The following is an 18,735-nucleotide window of genomic DNA, read 5'->3' as shown; positions in this document are numbered from 1 at the left end:
ACAAAGGTTTCTGAGCAAGACTGTCCCTGTCTTTACAGTTAAGAGTGGAGAAATGAGGCAAAATAGGTTCGCGTCTACACAGGAAGAGACTGTTCTGCCCAGGGCTCTAATAAGGGACCAAGAATTACCTCTAGTGCAAGATTAAAAATGAAGAAAAAGATTGCTCTTTCTCTAATTGTATTCTGTTTTAAATAAAGGAAACATGGTACTTAATACTAAGATGCAAAGGAATAACATATTTGTTATTTTGTAGGGTGACTGTTGGATCTGTATGGAACTCATGTCTACCTCGTTTGATAAGTTTTACAAATATGTATATAGTGTATTAGATGATGTTATTCCAGAAGAAATTTTAGGCAAAATCACTTTAGCAGTAAGTACCTGGTTTTTAAATTGTTTGTTCTGTATATATACATATATAAAGATGCTTCTGGAGTTTTGAATGCACCTATCTGAATGTCCTTCACAGAATGTTGTTGACCTTCTTGGAAAATCATTCATAATAGGAAAAGAAACAAAATCACTTCTGTGGGGTTGTTAATACAACAAGTCATAAGAATAGTTTTCAGAATATGTTCTACATAAAAACTACAATATTCTGTTCATTAAAATCGCAATGAACCATAGTAGATTATGCTGTAAACAAAACCAGAAAAAGAAATTTTCTGTTCCTTTTTAGCCCTAACTGCTTTCGAATTGGTTGTGTTCTCACCGTTATCTCTAAGTTGATCAGGATCATAGCATTCTCCTTGAAGTCCCTTCGTTGAAACTCTTAGACACAAAGTATCTTTCCTGTGGTCTAAGATTTGAGCTGTCCACTGTGGAAAGTTTTGACTAGCAATTTCAGGACCCAACATTGCTACCAATTTGGCCAATTCACTTTTGCCAGAGCACCGGAAAGAAAAGAGGTAGTCTTTCACACGGGTGTTTGTGGTTTTCAAAGTGAATTCCTGGTCATTTTCTTTCCTGCTCTGAATCTTTTAGTTGACAGAGGTAGTTAACAAAATTCTTTTCAGTGGAGTAAAGTAAGATTCTTAGAAAGCCCTAAGAATCTGAGCCAATGACGTAACATAGTTAGTGGGTGTGTAAACTGAGCTTTGTAGGAAGTTGTAAGGTGGAAATTCTGATGGATTTAATTTTCTGCCTCTTCATTTCCTCCACCTCCAGTAGAGTTTGCCTGCTGATTGCCCCTGGATCCTTTTTGATTATTAAGAGTTAATGCAAAAATACAGAGACAGTTTCTGAACTGTATGTTAGTTGTGAAAGGGGTGTGTGTATGTGTAATAGGAATTTCAAAATTTAGATTAAAGTCATAATCTTACGATTCATGTTAGTATTTTAATTTATTTAGCCAAATTGGTATGTAAATCTAAATATTTTATGAGCTAAAATGTCATATACTCTTTCTTATGATTTTATAGAAAGCAGCTGAGTTATTTTAGAAATTTGTTTATTCTTGGGAAGATGCATGACATTTTATATTGATCAATTTCATTATCTCTTTCCCCAGTATACCAGACCCAGGATTATCTTGGAACTTTTACGGTTCATTATAACTGTAATGCCACAATAGTAGAATCATGACAGTGGCTAATGGTTTTTGAGTGTTTAGTTGCATCCGGCTAAGGTCTTACAACATTTTATCCTCATAGTGACTCTCTGTGGTGAATAGTGTAACCCCACTTTTTAAAGATGACAGATCTGGAGCTTGGAGAGGTTAAGTCATTAATTTGCTCCCAGGCAGCCCAATCTCAGAATCCTGCTCCTAACCACTGTGATGACAGGGTGATCGTGAGGTTGGAAAACATAGACAAAATTATTTTATCGTCTATTTCAGTCTGTGTGATGTAGATACACAAGTAAATCCTTGGTTATATATCTGCCTGTGTTTCTAGACTTGGTGATCATCCTTTCTTTTAAGCATAACATTTAAAATTACTTTGTGTTAATTTTCTTTTTGCTGATTAATAACCCAATGAACACAACAGGCCCAGCTACTTGAAACATGGCAAGTTCTGCATTCCTGACATCCAGTAGCTTGCTTGATGGGGCGGAGACCTGACCATTTGATAGCAAATGGTTGGCACGTTCTTTGGTTCTCTTTTAATTTGAGAGTGTGGGAAATTTAATTCAAGCCCCTGTTCCCTGTATTCCTGGAGAAATGCCTGATTTTGTGATCATGGGCAGTGATCAAACAATACTGTAAGTTGTGCGTAAGTTACTGTAGTGGTAAGAGAAACTGAGGAAATTTAGAAAGACTTATTTAAATTAGAGTTGATAATGGAGCCAGACTGTGGACTCCATCGTACTGAATATTTCCATTCTTGAAAAGTTTGAAGATGCAAACAATGTACAACTTTGTAGTGACTTACTAAAAAATTTTAAGTTACCGGGTTCTGTTTAGCTGTCAGGGAACAGCATGTAAGAGCAGCTAAGTTTTCAGATCCAAAATAATCATTTAGGATCTTCAGTTAATATAAAAAGCAGACAGAATATTGAAATAATTAAGCTTTAAAGAATGTAAAGTTACCAGGGCTGTTATCCATGATAACACTGTGCTGCATGATCCAAAGAATATTAATTGCTTATCCCGTCTTTGCTCTTTCTCCCCAGACTGTGAAAGCACTAAACCACTTAAAAGAAAACTTGAAAATCATTCACAGAGGTGGGTATGAATTCTTTTTTATGGATTGGAAATTAATATTTTTCCTTAAAAAAAAGAAGTTAATATTCTTCCTTAATTGAAAAACATTATTGCAAATTACACTGTCTCTGTATAAGCTTTCCTGAAATACTTGTATTTTTGGCAAAACATACTATATGTACCCTAACACTATTATTACTATTTTTTCCCTAAAACTTTGTTTATTAATTTAGGTTATTTTTTCCTTTGAGATTCTATAAATTTCAGCTTATTAGTATATTGAGCTTAGAAACTGACATACATTTTGCTGCAAGGTTCTTCTTACTCTTCTTTGAAAATAATTAGTCATTTACTTGATAGATGATGTTTCTCTGTGTATACAATTGGGCCCAAAGATGGTCCTGGGGACAGTCACAGGGTCTGGAGGATGGTATGTGGAGCAGTTTAAAGGATGCTACAGTCCCTTTCAGGTGTTTCTTCTTTACTTTAGAGGATATTTTTGCAAAGAGAGATGCTTTAGTTGTTATTGTACATTGGAATTCTTCCAAAATGTTTGTATTTGCAAAAACAGTGATCTTGGCCTTGTTGGACATAGGTCCAAATATTTCACGAAGATTTATGGGAAGCCAGTGGGAACCATGAAATTAATTCAGCAAATAGGTTAAATAGTTACTCTCTTTATTACTATGCTAGACTCCGGGTAGTGCTGGTGGCTTTGAAGACGCACCTAAATTCACTTTCCTCAAAAAACTTGTAACAGACAAGCCCAGGACAGTACATGGCAGTGTGGGATTCAGCCTGACAATAAACAGGACAGAAAGTAAAAGGTCATATTGGGAGAAGTGGAATGCCTTACATTTTAGGAAACATAGTTTCTAGTGGTTAAGACGTCAGTAATTGGTGCATCTATTTAAGTAATTTTAGTTTGGGGTTAACTCAAGACCACTGAAATTAGTTACCCTTGAACATCAGAATATTTCACTTAATTTTGCTTTGGCTTAATGCTTATTAATAAACATAATTTTAGATAGATGGACTTCTTATTTTCTCTTTTGCCTGAGATCATGTAGAATCAGGTTCCTGAAGAAGATTATTTTGTTCTTTTTGTAGTTCATTGCATTCTTATTTTGGGATATTCCTTCCTTTTTGATTGTCATTTGCACTTAAGAGTATCACCTTTAGTGCATTTAATAATGACCTCTGCGATACTTGCCAATCACAGTGAAGCTCTAAGACAGTGCCTGAGGGGTGGCTGGATGAAAGGGAAAGGCTTCAAAGATGACTTTGGTTTCCCTATTAATAAATAAAAGCAGCCCTTTTTATTTAATTTATTTCATTTATTTGTCAGAGAGAGAGAGGGAGCACAAGCAGGGGGAGTAGCAGACAGAGAGAGAAGCAGACTCGCAGCTGAGCAGAGAGCCCGACACAGGGCTTGATCCCAGGACCTTAAGATCATGACCTGAGCTGAAAGCAGACACTTAACCGACTGAGCCACCCAGGTGCCCCAGTATAGCAGTCTTTTTTATTAATTAGGATCAGTGAGCTTTTTTGGTACAATTAAGAGTGCTTTTGATCATGAGTTACAAAAAATCCTAGTAACTGCCTTAAACGTCAAGGAGATTCACTGTCTTAATGAATCCAAGGAGAGGTGGCTCTAGGCACATTATGTCTAGGGCGCAAGCTCCCTTCTTTTGGCTCCTTCCTTCTTAATACATTGGCTCCATCCTCTGGATGATAACAGCCAAAGCAAGTACCCAGCTCCCCAGTGTCACATGTAGACGTGACAGCCTCCTGGAGAAGCTGTCCCTTTTCCTGTGTGGCTGTCTTAGGGGCCGGGACATCTTCCTTACATCTCTCTAATGTTTTCTCTTGTCACCAGAATTGCTTCATGCCCTTATTCTAAACTGCTTATTGGCAGGGAGTGTCAGCTGACCCTGATAAGCTTGGACCAGTCAGGCCCCACTTTGGGAAGGTGTGGTTACAGCTACATGAAGCAGGAGGGAGACCTCCATAAAATCAAATGCAGGTTCCGTTAGAAGGGAAGGAGTGGGTAGATAGGATGGATGTTTGATAGGCAGTCGTAGTCAGCCTTGTCAGTGATGGCAGGAGACCTTTTCTGGATTTTTTATAGATCTCCTTCTGAGTTACAAACAGATGTTTTGTATCTTGTATTTATTTGTATCTTTTATTCATTGAACCATGACAGTGACAATAAAATGGATAGAAGCACTGAGACAGGGATGGGGAATTCATGAGCAAAGGGGGAAAATTGACTCAACAGGGGATGAGTACACAGTGGCGGTGAATTCATGATCAGTGAAGAAGGGGTAAAAACCTAGGGTCCAATTTGGCAAGCCTGTAAAACCTGGAGAACCAAATGGGAGGGATTCTGCTTTCTCAGATTTGCAGGAAAGCAAGCACCCACACTTCCAAAGGGGTGAAAATGGATCTCAAGGATGACTAGAGGAAAGGGTTGGTCAGGGGAAACTTGATGAAGTCATCTAATGTCAGAAAAAATTGCTCAAGGAGAAATAATTATTAACTGATGCATTTATTGAATTTAAATAAAGTTCAGGTACTGTATTAGGTACTTTAATTTCCAGAATCCTATGAATTAGCAATTATTTTCATTTTGTAGTTAACCAAGTTGTGGTTGCTGAGTCAAAGTTGAATCACTTGCCCCAGGTCATACTGTGAATTTTGGACCCAGATTTTGAACCTTTGCTTCTCTGATCCCAAAGCTGTGACCTTTTTGATGGATTGGATTGGATACTTTCCTAAGTTAGCTAAAACTTGACTCTTTTTTTTTTTTTTTAAAGCTTTTATTTATTTGAGAGAGAGAGTGGTTGAGAGAGAGAGAGCATGAACCAGGGAGAGGGGCAGAGGAAGAGGAAGAAGCAGATCCCTGATGAGCAGGGAGCTGGATGTGGGGCTCAGTCCCTGGACCCCGGGATCATGACCTGAACCAAAGGCAGATGCTTAACCGACTGAGCCACCTAGGCGTCCCTGAGACTCAGCTGTGACTTAACTGTGGGTGTATAATTGTATAGTTTGCATTTAGGTGGATAGTCTTTGACATACTCTGTAGTAGCTTGGTGTATTTTTACAGATAGATTAAATTCATTCTTCATATTTTGACCAGTAAGTAGTGAATTTGAAGCAAGTAAATATAAGTCTTTTGGTGAAAACAAAGAAAGCATTATAGAATGCCTACATATATTGTGAAGCATTTTTTTTTTAAAAGATTTTATTTATTTATTTGAGAGAGCACAAGCAGGGGGAACAGCAGAAGAAGAGGGAGAAGCAGGCTCATCGCTGAGCAGGGAGCCCAATGTGGGGATGCTTAACCAACTGAGCCACCCAGGCGCCCCTCTTGTGAAGCATTTTTAATACTAAGTTTTTAAACATTGGCATTCAGAGCAGTGTTTCCTCATTTTTCCTCATCTTCTCACATATCTGCATTTTCAGGACTTGGTCACTAAAACTAAGGCTTTTTGGTATTTGTGCTTACTATGGCTTCAAAATGTAGCTCATTTGATTGATCACTTTCTTTCCTTCTTTCTTTCTTTTTTTTTTTAAGAATTTATTTGACAGAGAGAGATCCAAGTAGGCAGAGGCAGGCAGAGAGAGGAGGAAGCAGGCTCCCCCTGAGCAGAGAGCCCAATGCAGAACTTGATCCTAGGACCCTAAGACCATGGCCTGAGTCAAAGGCAGAGGCTTAACCCACTGGTGCCCTGATTGATCACGTTTACATGAAATGATCTCTCTCTCTCTCTCTCATAGATATCAAACCTTCCAATATTCTTCTGGACAGGAGTGGAAATATTAAGCTCTGTGACTTTGGCATCAGCGGACAGCTGGTGGACTCCATTGCCAAGACAAGAGATGCCGGGTGTAGGCCTTACATGGCAGTAAGTACAAAGGCCAGACCTTCCCATTTGGTAGTCTTTGCCCAGAGAGCCTGTGCCCTTGGGGGCTCGCCTTCTGCCACTGGTCACGCAGTTTCGCCATACTAGAACATTTTCTTCTACCTAAAAACCAAACTGAGGTTCTAGCTTCTCCATCAAACTATGACATTATCCCAGTGAAGTCCTGTTTCATTGTCATAGTCTACTCTGCTTGTCCGCTAGGTGGTTGAATAGTTCTCAGAAGGCCTCTGTGCTTCCCGCACCCCATGTGCTCGCGTGACTGTTGGGTCACTGTAGGGTCATGGATACTATGGATCACGTATCCACATCATCCATTCACACGTGGAAAATGTGGCCTAGGCCACTCAGGGATGCTTCTTTTCCAGTTGGAGAAGAATGGGAGACTGGAGTTCGCAGAGTTCCTAATCGAACTCAGTACAGCTTAGAGTCTGGGGCTGTGTTCTGCAGATTGTTGGCCCTTCCTCAGAGGTGGATGTAGCACACTGACAGATCCAAGGGTGGAGGTCTTGAGCGCCAGCCTCAGGGAGACAGCCTTACAGCCTTCCTTGTGTGTCATGCTCCTCTTACCCCCGCGAATGCACATGCTGTGCCTACAGCTGGATTTTGATTTGTATTTGATTGGAAATTTAGTGTCTATATTTTAAGCATTTCCCCTAGCTGTCAGTGTCTTCCCTAATATGTCCGTGGTTCCTTGGGGACTGGCATGCTGCTCTGACACGGTGACACATGGGCTTTGCAGACTGTTGAGACACTCCCGTCAACAGTGCTGGCTGCAGTGTTTATGGACTTGTGTGCGCACGCACATGTGTGTGCACGAAAGGAGGCGTCCATTTAAAGTTTGGGCTTTGTGGATGTTGACTGGCGAGGCAGATTATTGGGGAAATGTGGAAGGTCTTGCATTCATCCTGATAATTAGGGGATAAATGGAACAAAAGTTTCAAAAGCAAGAAATAAGACATATTAAACAGGGAGCATTTGGGAAGTCTCATATTTGATGCATTTAGTAGTAATGCCCTGAGAAGTAACGTGCAGGGCTTGGCACAGTATTGAAGTGTTTTTGCTATGTGACATTGACTAAGAATTATGTTTGATTTATGCAGGTTTTTTTTTTTTTTAAGATTTTATTTATTTACTTGAGACATACAGAGAGAGAGAGCAAACGAGCAGGGGGAGGGGCAGAGGGAGAAGCAGTCTTCCCTCTGAGCAGGGAGCCTGATGGCGGGGCTTGATCCCATGACCAAGATCATGACTCAAGCCGAAGGCAGACACTTAACTGAGTGACCCAGGTGTCCCTGATTTATGTAGGTTTTATGTTTGAATTCAGGTAACTTTTAAGAGAGCATTAGCCTTTAAGTTTTTGTGTGGAAACAGGGTTCGCAGGCCCAGGAAGGGTAGGGCTTTTCTTTCCCTGCTAAGCTTCTTCAGCCTTGGAGTCAGCAGGCTGAGGATAAACTCTGTGTCTCTGATCATTATTGGGCTAAATGAAATGCTTCTGTCCACTCCAGTCTTTCAAGGCCTACAGGTGGATGGGAGTGTGATCAGTGTTCTTGTTATTACACGCCTTCTGACGTGACTCTTCTTTGATGCACCTTGACCAAAGGCCTCGGAAATGGATCTTGTCTTTCTATTTAAGATTTATTATTTGTCTTTACTCTCTGGGAATTGTGATTTCTTTTTACATTATCTAACGTAAAGGTGTATGAAGTGTAGAGTTGAAACACAAGTTTTTCCATAAACCAGTTGTTAACGTTCATGTTTTGGGGCCTCTACACCTCCTTGTCTAGGTGTGTGTGTATGTACAGGTGTGTGTGTGTGTGTGTGTGTGTGTGTGTTCTGGGCTGCTTGAAAGTAAGTTTCAGATAGGATAATTTCATTATAAACATTTCCGCCTGTATCTCCCATAGACAAGGGCAGTCTTCTGTGTAACCACACTACCATGACCACCATACCTGAAACAGAAACCCCAGGTAACGAACACGAATTTCCTGGCGTCACCTGATGCGATGCTCATATACGGATTTCCCTGCGGACATCCCACATTCTGGGTTTGTCGATTATCGTTCCCTCATAAGGAGTTTCAGGCTATATGTTTTTTCAGAACGGATGCTTTCTAGACAATAGGTAATTCATATTGTATCGCATCATAAAGCACATCTTGTAATGCTTATACACATGCTTTTTTTTCCCCCCTTTTAAAGCAGTTGAGACATTTGTAAAATAGAAACTCATTTTCTCGATTTTTTTCCCTTTGTTTTTCTTCTCCAAATGAGTAATTAATCTTTTCATTTCCGAAGGATTCCTTCCCCTGCTAGCCTCTCATGCTTCCCAAGCTCTGCTGTCCTCCAATATGAAGTCACACCAGCTTCCCTGTCTTTGACCAGCATTTCCTCTTGTATCTCTTCTCCTTCTGTGATAGAAACTCATCTCTATTAGTTTGTAGGATACGTCGTCCTGATTGCTAGTAGAAGTAGGAACTCATTTCATAGCAGTCCTTTCTGAAATATGTTGATTTATTTACCTTGGACATTTCTCAAACCTTGACATAATCTCCTTTTAAAATAGATACAGCCTATTAGGCAGGAAAATCTAACCAGGTTCTGTCATCAACATCAGGAAATTGTTGAAGTTTGTGTCCTCTTTTGGTCTTTGTTCAACAAATTGGGTAATACACATTCATTCATTTATATTCTTTTTCTGTCTCTTTGGTTTCAAAAAACTTGATTCTTCAGGACATAATATTCATTTTCCACTTGTGTATAAAACTGAAACAGTGGTATTCACTTTTTTCCCTTGGGAAGACCATTCACGTTTTCGAATGTCTGGTAAAGAAATTATTTACCAGTTCTTGTAAGACTTCATTTTTGCTCAGAGGCTTCTGTGACAAACTCCGTCTCTTTGCTTGTTACGAGTTTATGCAGATTTTCTAATATTTCTAAGTCACTTTTGGTAATTTGTGTGCTTTTAGGAATGTTTCCATTCCATCTGGGTTATCTGACTTTGTAAGTTCAGTGTCTGTGTTCCCTCAGGAAGTTTCCAGTTTCTGTTCGTGACTCCAGTGGATGGGTCATACTTCCAGTTTCTTTGTGTGCTTTGTATTTTTGTGTGTGTGAGAAACTGGACATTTTGAATATTATAGTGTTGTGGTTCTGTGGGGTGCCTGGGTGGTTTAGTGGGTTCAGCTTCTGACTCTTGGTTTCAGCTCAGGTCGTGATCTCAGGGTCGTGAGATGGAGCCCCACGTCGGGCTCTGTGCCAGTGGGGCGTCTCCTTAAGATGGTCTCCCCCTTTGATCCCCCCGACCCCTGCTCACACACAGGTGTGCTGGCTCTTAAATAAATAAATAAATTGTGGTGATTTGGGAACTAAATTATTAATTTTGGAAATAAAATAAGATGATTCTCCCCCTCTCCTCATGGTGTGTTTTGTTCCTTTCTGTGAGATGTAGCTGTTTCTCTAGTGATTTTTTCCTACCGTCTTGTTTTAAAGTCTGTATTCTTACTCCTATGTAGTCTCTGATGTCTGTTTTCTTAGCTTGTGTTCAGCTAGTGTTTTGACGGTTTTGTTTTTTGTTTTCTTAGGGTTTTTTCTTTCTTCTTCTTCTTTTTTTTTTTTTTTTAATACCAGGACCCAAAAGGAGAAAAAAAAAATCCACAAAGAAAACAATGGGGAAGAGACCCCAACATTCCAGTCTTTGCAGATTGGCTCTGTGCTTGAGCGCTCCTGCGTAGCCCGACCATTTACAAGCCTGCCTTTACCTCTACTTGGTACTTGCCCTCAGTCTGTAGATCAGCCAGAGGTTACAGCTGAAGTTCTTATCAGGTTTTTCTGAGCATGTGTCCTGCCTCAGGCATGCACATGGCTTTCTGAATTTCTCAATATACACAGGCGATCTTGAATGGCTTAATTTTCCAAAAGAACTCTTCCGTCTACTTTTCCTGCCATACTTCTGGAGCTCTAACGTATCTCTGTCCTCATCTTTTGCACCAGCCATCCACGGGTCCTTCGTTCGCCTTATAGAGTTTCTGCTTTTCTGCCTCAAAAACTCTGTAAGGCAAATGAAGGACCCTATGACTGATCTACAGACTGATGTGGGATGATATTTTCACTTCCTGGTGACTTTGAAATCCCATCACATTATGCCTGTTTTAAAAAATGTTTAATAACATTTAAATGTTTAATAAGTTTGAAGAAGTCTATTATTGATAGTTTTATAAATGTGTTTCTTATTGGAAGATCATGTCCTTGTTCAGTACATAAAAGATAAAATGCAGACCATAAAATGGAGAATTGATTACCCATCATTCATTCATAAAGGGAAAAAATTGTGAGCATATGTCCCGCTACATTTTTATGTAAATGTAAACTTATTACACATATGCTTTTTATCTGTTCTGTAGGCATTTGCAGGCGTGTTTCCAGGCCAGGGCATCTTCATATATTATGAATTTGGCCACTGAAAATTAACTGACTTTCTATTTTTGCCTGCTTGCTGTTTTTTTGTTTTGTTTTGCTTTGTTGGTATTTTGTTATTCTTAATATTGCCGCAAAATTTTTAAGCTGTGTCTTCCCACAACTCTTTTCTGTTTTCCCTTGGGTATAAAAGGTTCACGCCTCTTGAGACCTATGGGGAAACGATGTATGACTGAGAGAGTATATTTTTAAATGTCATTCTGGGTTAGAGTATTACAGTTTTATCTTTGTTGAGTTGATAGGCCAGAATGGGATTTGGGGAAAATTTCCTGGGAGTTTTGTTATGTATTTTATTTCATTTATTTATTTATTTATTTTTAAAGATTTTATTTATGACAGAGAGAGAGATAGCAAGAGAGGGAACACAAGCAGGGAGAGTTGGGGAGGGAGAAGCAGGCTCCCTGCTGAGCAGGAAGCCCAATGCAGGGCTCCATCCCAGGACAACAGATCATGACCTGAGCCAAAGGCAGACACTTAACAATGACTGAGTCACCCAGGTGCCCCTTTGTTATGTATTTTAAAATCATTAAGAAAGGTAGATACTTTTGCATTTTTTTTTAAATTTGGCCACTTTTATGTATTAACCTTTGCCCATTTTTCTATGAGAAAGCCAGTCTTTGGTATTGACGTAAAATATAATGAGAATCTTAATCCGTTTTTTATTAGGTTTCATATATTTTCCCTGAAGTTGTCCTTTGTCTTGAAATTTTACTTATTTGTGGTTGAATTGCAGAAATAGAAAAATTCCATGTGGCTAGTTTATCAGTGTTACCTTTATGCTTTCTGGCCATTAGCGTGTCTTGAAAGATCTTTCTTATGCCAAGATTAGACATGGTTGCAGGGTCACATCAGAATATCTAAGTTTAGGCTTTTGTTTTTTACATTTTAGGTTTTTAATCCTGCTGTGATCATCGTTGGTGTGTTATTAAGGGAAAGAGTCTAACTTTTCTCCTCACAGTTGGTTAAACAGTTAAGAATTTTTTTAAACTTTAATTTTTTAAATATTAATTCTTTGAAGAGATTTTATTTATTTATTTATTTATTTGAGAGAGAGGGTGAGAGAGAATGTGAGCTGGAGGGAGAGGGAGAGAAAATCTCAAGCAGATTCCCCACTGAGCACAGAGCCCAACACGGGGCTTGAACTCATGACCTGAGCCGAAACTAAGAGTTGGATGCTTAACTGACTGAACCACCCAGGTGCCCCTATTTTTTTTTTTTTTTATTCAAGAATAATTAACATACAGTGGTGTGAGTCTCAGATGTATAATATAAGGACTTGGCAGTTCTATACATTACTTAGTGCTCATGGTGACAAGAGCCCTGTTAATCCCCTTCACCTATGAAATAAACATTTTATTTTAATTATCTGTTTATACAAACTCTGTTGTTTAGAATCAGTACTCTTGGTACTAAATGCTTGGATTTGGGACTGTTTCTGGACTATGTTATATCATCTTTCTGCATGTTTCATATGAACAGTGTATCATATTAAAAAGAATTCAGCAGGAATCTAAGTGGTATCTCTTTAGACATATAAATTCCTTTGGTTATTGCATTTTTATGTTCTTGAGTCTTCCCAATGAAGAATATGTTGTTTCTCTCCATTTTTTCTGGTTATCTTAATGTTTCTTGTTTATTTTTCCTTCTTACAGGCTGTGCACATTTCTTACTAAATTCTTGCAAATTTTGTTGTCATTTCTGAGTACTTGTATATACCCATTGTATGTGTTTTTTCTCCCTTTGTTTTTGTTTTTGTTTTTGTTTTTGTGTTCAAGCACAACATGGGGCTTGAACTCATGACCCTGAGATCAAGACCTGAGCTGAAATCAAGATTCTCATACTCAACCGACTGAGCCACCCAGGCACCCCCCCCCCCCCCCCCCCCCGCTTTTTTTTTAATCCATCCTAGTGGGGTCCTTTTACCCCCATTACTGCATTTTAACTGCTGTCATTAGAGTAAATACCATCGTTTATGTTGCTGAAGACCATGGTGAGTTTTAAGTCCTGATCTTCCTTAGTTTTCCTGTAATGTTTAAAATACTATATTCTTTACTTTTTTTTTAAAGATTGTATTTATTTTTTTGACAGAGGGAGACACAGCAATAGAGGGAACACAAGCAGGGGGAATGGGAGAGGGAGAAGCAGGCTTCCCACAAAACAGGGAGCCTGATGCAGGGCTCAATCCCAGGACCCTGGGATCTTGCCCTGAACCAAAGGCACACCCTGCGATCTTGCCCTGAACCAAAGGCAACTCTTAATGACTGAGCCACCCTAGTGCCCTTTGCCCCCAAAATACTGCATTCTTGAAGGACTTTGGTCACTTGGCTTCACAGCATGACATACTCTTGGGTACCTGTCTGGTTGGCCTTTCTCTCCCGGTTCTCTAGGGGCTTCTCATCCTCCTGATCTCTTTACACTGGTGTGCTCCAGGGTTGATATTCAGTCTCTTTTTCCCTCTTAACTACGTTGATTGTTTTAGTGAGTTCATTCAATCCCAAGTATTAATTCTTTCTGTCTCTTTTGTTCAGCAAAGTGCAGCATCTGTCATTTAGTGGGTGCTCAGAAATGATGAATGCTGATAATTTCTTTCCTGACCACACCTCACCTGTCAGTTCTAAAACCATGTCTCTGGTTTCCTACTTTATGACCCTTCATAGGTCCCATAGAAGTCATGGATACAAGAAGTCCATTACCGAGCTCTCGACCTCATCATATCACCTTTCTGCTTCCTACAAGAGCTGGGGGCTGCCTCCCTCCCTGCTCCCCACCTCCCGCCCCAGTTTGTCTGTAATTTAGTAAATACGAACTCCTCTTTCTAGTTGTTCAGACTTGGGAGTTTCATTTCATTCTACTTTCCATATTCTGCCTCCTGTCCGTAAGCAAAGGCTTGTCTGCTTTACTTTGAAGGCATGGAACCCATTGTCTTTTTAAAAACCACTGAGGTTCCTAGGCCATTGGCATTTCTCACCTGCCTGATGGCTGTCATCCCCAGAATGGTGTCCCTGCTTGACCTTGCTCTACTGCATAGTCTGTGCTCAACGCAACAGCCAGCTCTCCTTTCCAGGCACTGTCAGATGATGCCCCTTCACCCCCACATCCTCACAGTGGGTCTACAAGGCTCTCTCTGAGTCACCCTCATTTTATCTCCAGCCTTGTTTGTCCAGCTCGCTGACCTCTCCGTTCCACATATATATGAGAGGGAATTCCTGCCTCAGGGTCTCTTCCCTTCTTCTTTGAACTCTCTCCCCTGTGAATATTTTTAGTGTGCCAGTTTTTCACTTCCATTAGGTCTCGGAGCAAATGCATCGATAAAAAACATCCTGGACCACCGCATGTGACATGGTGCCCTCCCTTTCTCTCTCAACCTCCTTGACCCTGCTTGGCTTCTTAATCCTCATCACTACCCGACTGTTGGTTTCAGTATCTCTCCCAAACAGATTGCGAGCCCTTGGAGACCCAAGTCTTTGTTCCCCATTGTGTTCTTGGGTGCTAAGACAGTTTTTGTTACTATTTTGAATGTAATATGATGTGTTTTCCTAATAATTGCTGATATGCAGAGGAAAGCTAGTTAGATTGATATGTTAATTTTATAACCAGCCAAATTACTCATCTGCCTGACTTTTTAATAGGTTGCAGATGGTACTCCAGGTACCATTCTGCACATAATTTTTGCCTTGGCCCTCTTCATATTTATTGATCTTTCTCATACATGTGTATGTATTTATTTTTCTCATATTTACTTCTGTTGCTTTGCCTAGAACTTCTAGATGTTGATTAACAATATTGATAGGATTCTCATGTTTTTTTAGACTTTTCTGATTTAAGTCTCTGCATTTCTGTGTGTGTGTGTGTATGAGAGAGAGAGAGAGAAGATGAGAATGAATCAGGAACAGCTGTTAAAATTTTATTAAGTGCCTTTTTTGGTGTCAGTCCATGAGGCAATGTCCGTATCTACTGATAGGATGAACATAGTAACCTCTATTTCCTGTGGTTGAACCATTCCGGCATTTGAGAAATAATCCCAACTCACAGTTTATATGTTTAATGTATTTTTACATTTGGTATGTTAATATGATAATTTCTGAATGAAAAATGTTTAAATGAGATTAGTTATAGTTCATGTTGTGAAGGTTTTATATGGGCTATTCCAGCTTTAAAAATCAAACTGGGAAAATTTCCATCTTTATTTTACTTATAGTAAAAAGTTAGTAATTAGCTCATGAGTGAAACATCTTTGACCTCCTCAAGCTCAAAAAATTTCCCCAGACTTCAGAACATCGGTGGTGGCATAGTTTTCTGTTCCTTGAAATTGAAATCCATCTTAGTCAGAAGTCTTTGAGGAAAGAGAGAGAATTCTTCAAAAGCTGTGAAATTTTACTATTTCGTCAGCATCAGCACGTGTGTGGGTGTGTACGCATGTGTCTATGCATACACATACATATTTTTGTTTTCGAGTTGTTTTAAATGTTAGATGTTAAGAGCGATTTTCTGGAATGTTTTTTAATATCCAAATGTGTGGGAGTTTAAACATTTGTCTACAGTTTCTTTAAAACAGCTCCCTTTAAAAGGTGGAGACCAAGTACAGCCTGACGCATGGACTGAACTTTGCAAGTCACTTCTATTGAAGAACATAAGGCAGGAAGGACATTGTGTCCCTTCTGAGAGTAGGTCATAAAAAAGCATTGTAGCTTCTTTCTTCTTTCTTTCTTGGATTGCTCACTTTGGGGAGAACCAACTACCATGTTGTTTAGACACTTAAACCAGCTTTATGAGAGACTCACATGGTGACGAACTAAGGCTTCCTGCCAGGAACTGTGTATATGAGCCTGTTGACAAATCTTCCAGAACCCCAGTAAAGTCATCAGTCCTGCCCAACTTCCTGACTGTAGTCATGAGACGCCCTGAGTCAGAACCACCCATCAAAAGTAGTCCCTGAATCCTGACTCACTGAAACTGTGACATAATAAGTGTTTGTTGTTTTAAAGCTACTCAGTTTTAGGATAATTTGTTACACATCATAGCTAACCACTACAAAGTGTTTCATTGATTCTTTTTAATCTTTTGGCTTATTACTTCCTTTCAAAGCTTTTTAGCCTGTACATTTCTGCCTATTGGGACATACTGAGAGTCTTTTTAGCATGATCAGTGACCAACTAAAAATGAAATATTGGAAAAGGCCTGTTCTGTATTATTAAGTACATTTATTCAGCACCCCCTTTTTTGCCTCTTTAATCCAAGAAAATTAAGGATTTGTTCAAAATCTGTTAACATTATGATTGTCAGTTTCTCCTTATTTCTTGGTTTTTATTTTATATATTTCAATACAGAGTAACTTGAGTTGTGTATTTTATACATACTTTTGGATATAAAATTGTCTTATCTTTTTTTGTTGTTGTTGCCGTTTTTGTTAATGTTACATATCCTATTCTCTGAGTTGATGTTTTTAAACTTTATAATTTTAACAGGCCTTTTGTTTTTCTTCTTCTTTTTTTCTTTTTTAAAGATTTTATTTATTTATTTATTTGACAGAGATCACAAGTAGGCAGAGGAGGCAGGCAAAGAGAGAGGAGGAAGCAGGCTCCCCACTGTGCAGAGAGCCCAACACAGGGCTGGATCCCAGGACCCTGAGATCCTTACCCAAGCCAAAGGCAGAGGCTTTAACCCACTGAGCCACCCAGGCACCCCAGAAGGCTTTGTGTTTTTCAGACCTATACTTTGGATTTAGCTTTGGGATGTGGTATCTTTACTTCATGAATCTTAGATATCTACTTCTCTCAAAGAATAATTTTCAAAATGTTAAAAATAGGGGCGCCTGGGTGGCTCAGTGGGTTAAAGCCTCTGCCTTCGGCTCAGGTCATGATCCCAGGGTCCTGGGATGGAGCCCCGCGTCGGGCTCTCTGCTCAGCAAGGAGCCTGCTTCTTCCTCTCTCTCTGCCTGCCTCTCTGCCTACTTGTGATATCTCTCTCTCTCTCTCTCTCTCTGTCAAATAAATAAATAAAATCTTTAAAAAAAATTATTAAAAATATTATACATACAAGTAAAGAAAGAACCTATCAAAAATACATTTAACTCATTCATAAGAACACTGGGCAGGCAGGAAGGTGAGACTAGCTCAAGAACATTTGTGTAAGTCAGTATTTATGGTCCCTGAGGAAAGAACGCTGGGATGGGATGGCTCATTCAGAAACAGTACTGATCATCATCTCCCCGTCCATAAAGATGTAAACTTCTGGGGTTACTGAACAGAAATCATTTACATCCCTCATGGGCAAAAAATATTCCAGTAATCATGTAACTTAAGTAAGTGTCTGTCCCTAGTGAATAATAAATATCAAGTGACATGAAAGGAAATGTAAATAATCTTTGGGTAGGCTTGCCGGTGCTCTTGTACGATCGAAAGGAAGTGAAACCCTTGTTTGACTGACTTACAGGAGTTGGGTCAGTTTTCTGAAACTGAAATTCCAGCCCTTTGACATAAGCATACAACAGTTTCAGAAGGACACGACCACCAGAACCACAAATGGTAGGCCCCCATTTTAAGTGTACACTTTGGATTTTGACAGATGTAGTTACGTAATCACCTCATCAATCAAGAGATGAAAATGTATGTCGCCAAAAAAAGATCATTGGTCCTGTTTTCTGTCAGTGTCAGTTGGATTTGCTTTTCCTGGAGTTTCATCTAAATGTCACCTTACACCATGTACTGGTTAGTGTCTTGCCTTCTCTCTCCCAGCATAATGTTTTGAAGAGATAGCCCTGTTTTTGATGTGTGTTAGTTCATTCTTTTGATTGCTGAGAAATTCTGCATTCTACTGATAGATCACAGTTTATTCATACCTGTGGGCATCTTGGCATTACCGAGTTTTTCAGTACCTGGTGTTTCTCCATTTATTGAGGTCGTTTTGCTGTCAGTAGTGTTCTGTAGTTTTCAGTGTAGGATCTCTTGAACTCTTAAATTTATTCCTAAGGAATGCATGTTTCTTGATGCCACTATTGTAAATGGAATTTTAAAATGTATTTTCCAGTGTTTTTCTTTTCTTTTTTTAAAAAGATTTTATTGTTTATAATTTTTTAAAGATTTATTGTTTATTTGTTTGTTTGTTTTGACAGAGATCACAAGTAGGCAGAGAGGTAGACAGAGAGAGGGGGAAGCAGGCTCCCCGCCAAGCAGAAAGCCCAATGCGGGGCTTGATCCCAACCCCAAAACCATGACCCAAGCCAAAGGCAGCGACTCAACCCACTGAGCCACCCAGGCACCTCATATTTTTGTTTTTTAAAAAAAGAGTTTATTTATTTGAGAAAAAGAGCAAGTGGGAGAAGGAGCAGGGGGAAAAGGACAAGCAGACTCCACACTGAGGACAGAGCCTGATACAAGGCTCCATCCCAGGACCCCAAGATCATGACCTGAGCTGAGATCAAGAGTCAGATGCTTACCTGCCTGAACCACTCAGGGGCCCCTTCCAGTGTTTTTTCTTGTTGTAGGTAAAGACAGACGATTTGCATATTTTGTCATTGTGCCCTGGGTCCCTAATAGTTTCACTTTAGTTTCAGTAGGGATTTTCTGTGTAAACAGTTGCAGAAGTTCAGGTGTCTGTGTTCAAAATAGTGTTTGTTTTTGTTTTGTTTTGTTTTTTCTTCATCTTTTTATATTGGCTAGGACCTCCAATACAATGCTGAATAGAAGTTGTACCT

The 18,735-nt window shown here is 39.5% G+C and overlaps 1 protein-coding gene across 3 annotated transcripts in view; it reads left to right on the top strand.

The window, feature by feature from the left end:
* MAP2K4 (mitogen-activated protein kinase kinase 4) overlaps positions 1-18,735 on the top strand; it is a 132,312-nt gene that overhangs the window by 94,432 nt on the left and 19,145 nt on the right. For 2 of the 3 annotated variants that reach the window (XM_059378487.1, XM_059378486.1), the window contains 3 exons: positions 254-373; positions 2,614-2,665; positions 6,428-6,555. In XM_059378487.1, coding sequence (XP_059234470.1) covers positions 254-373; positions 2,614-2,665; positions 6,428-6,555 — 300 coding nt within the window. The remainder of the gene's footprint in view (positions 1-253; positions 374-2,613; positions 2,666-6,427; positions 6,556-18,735) is intronic. The other variant, XM_059378488.1, reaches the window with a different exon arrangement.

The sequence above is a fragment of the Mustela nigripes genome, chromosome 16 (genome assembly GCF_022355385.1).
Source record: "Mustela nigripes isolate SB6536 chromosome 16, MUSNIG.SB6536, whole genome shotgun sequence".
Classification (NCBI taxonomy): domain Eukaryota; kingdom Metazoa; phylum Chordata; class Mammalia; order Carnivora; family Mustelidae; genus Mustela; species Mustela nigripes.
Note: the sequence above shows the minus strand (reverse complement) of the source record. Positions and strands in the feature narration are given on the sequence as shown.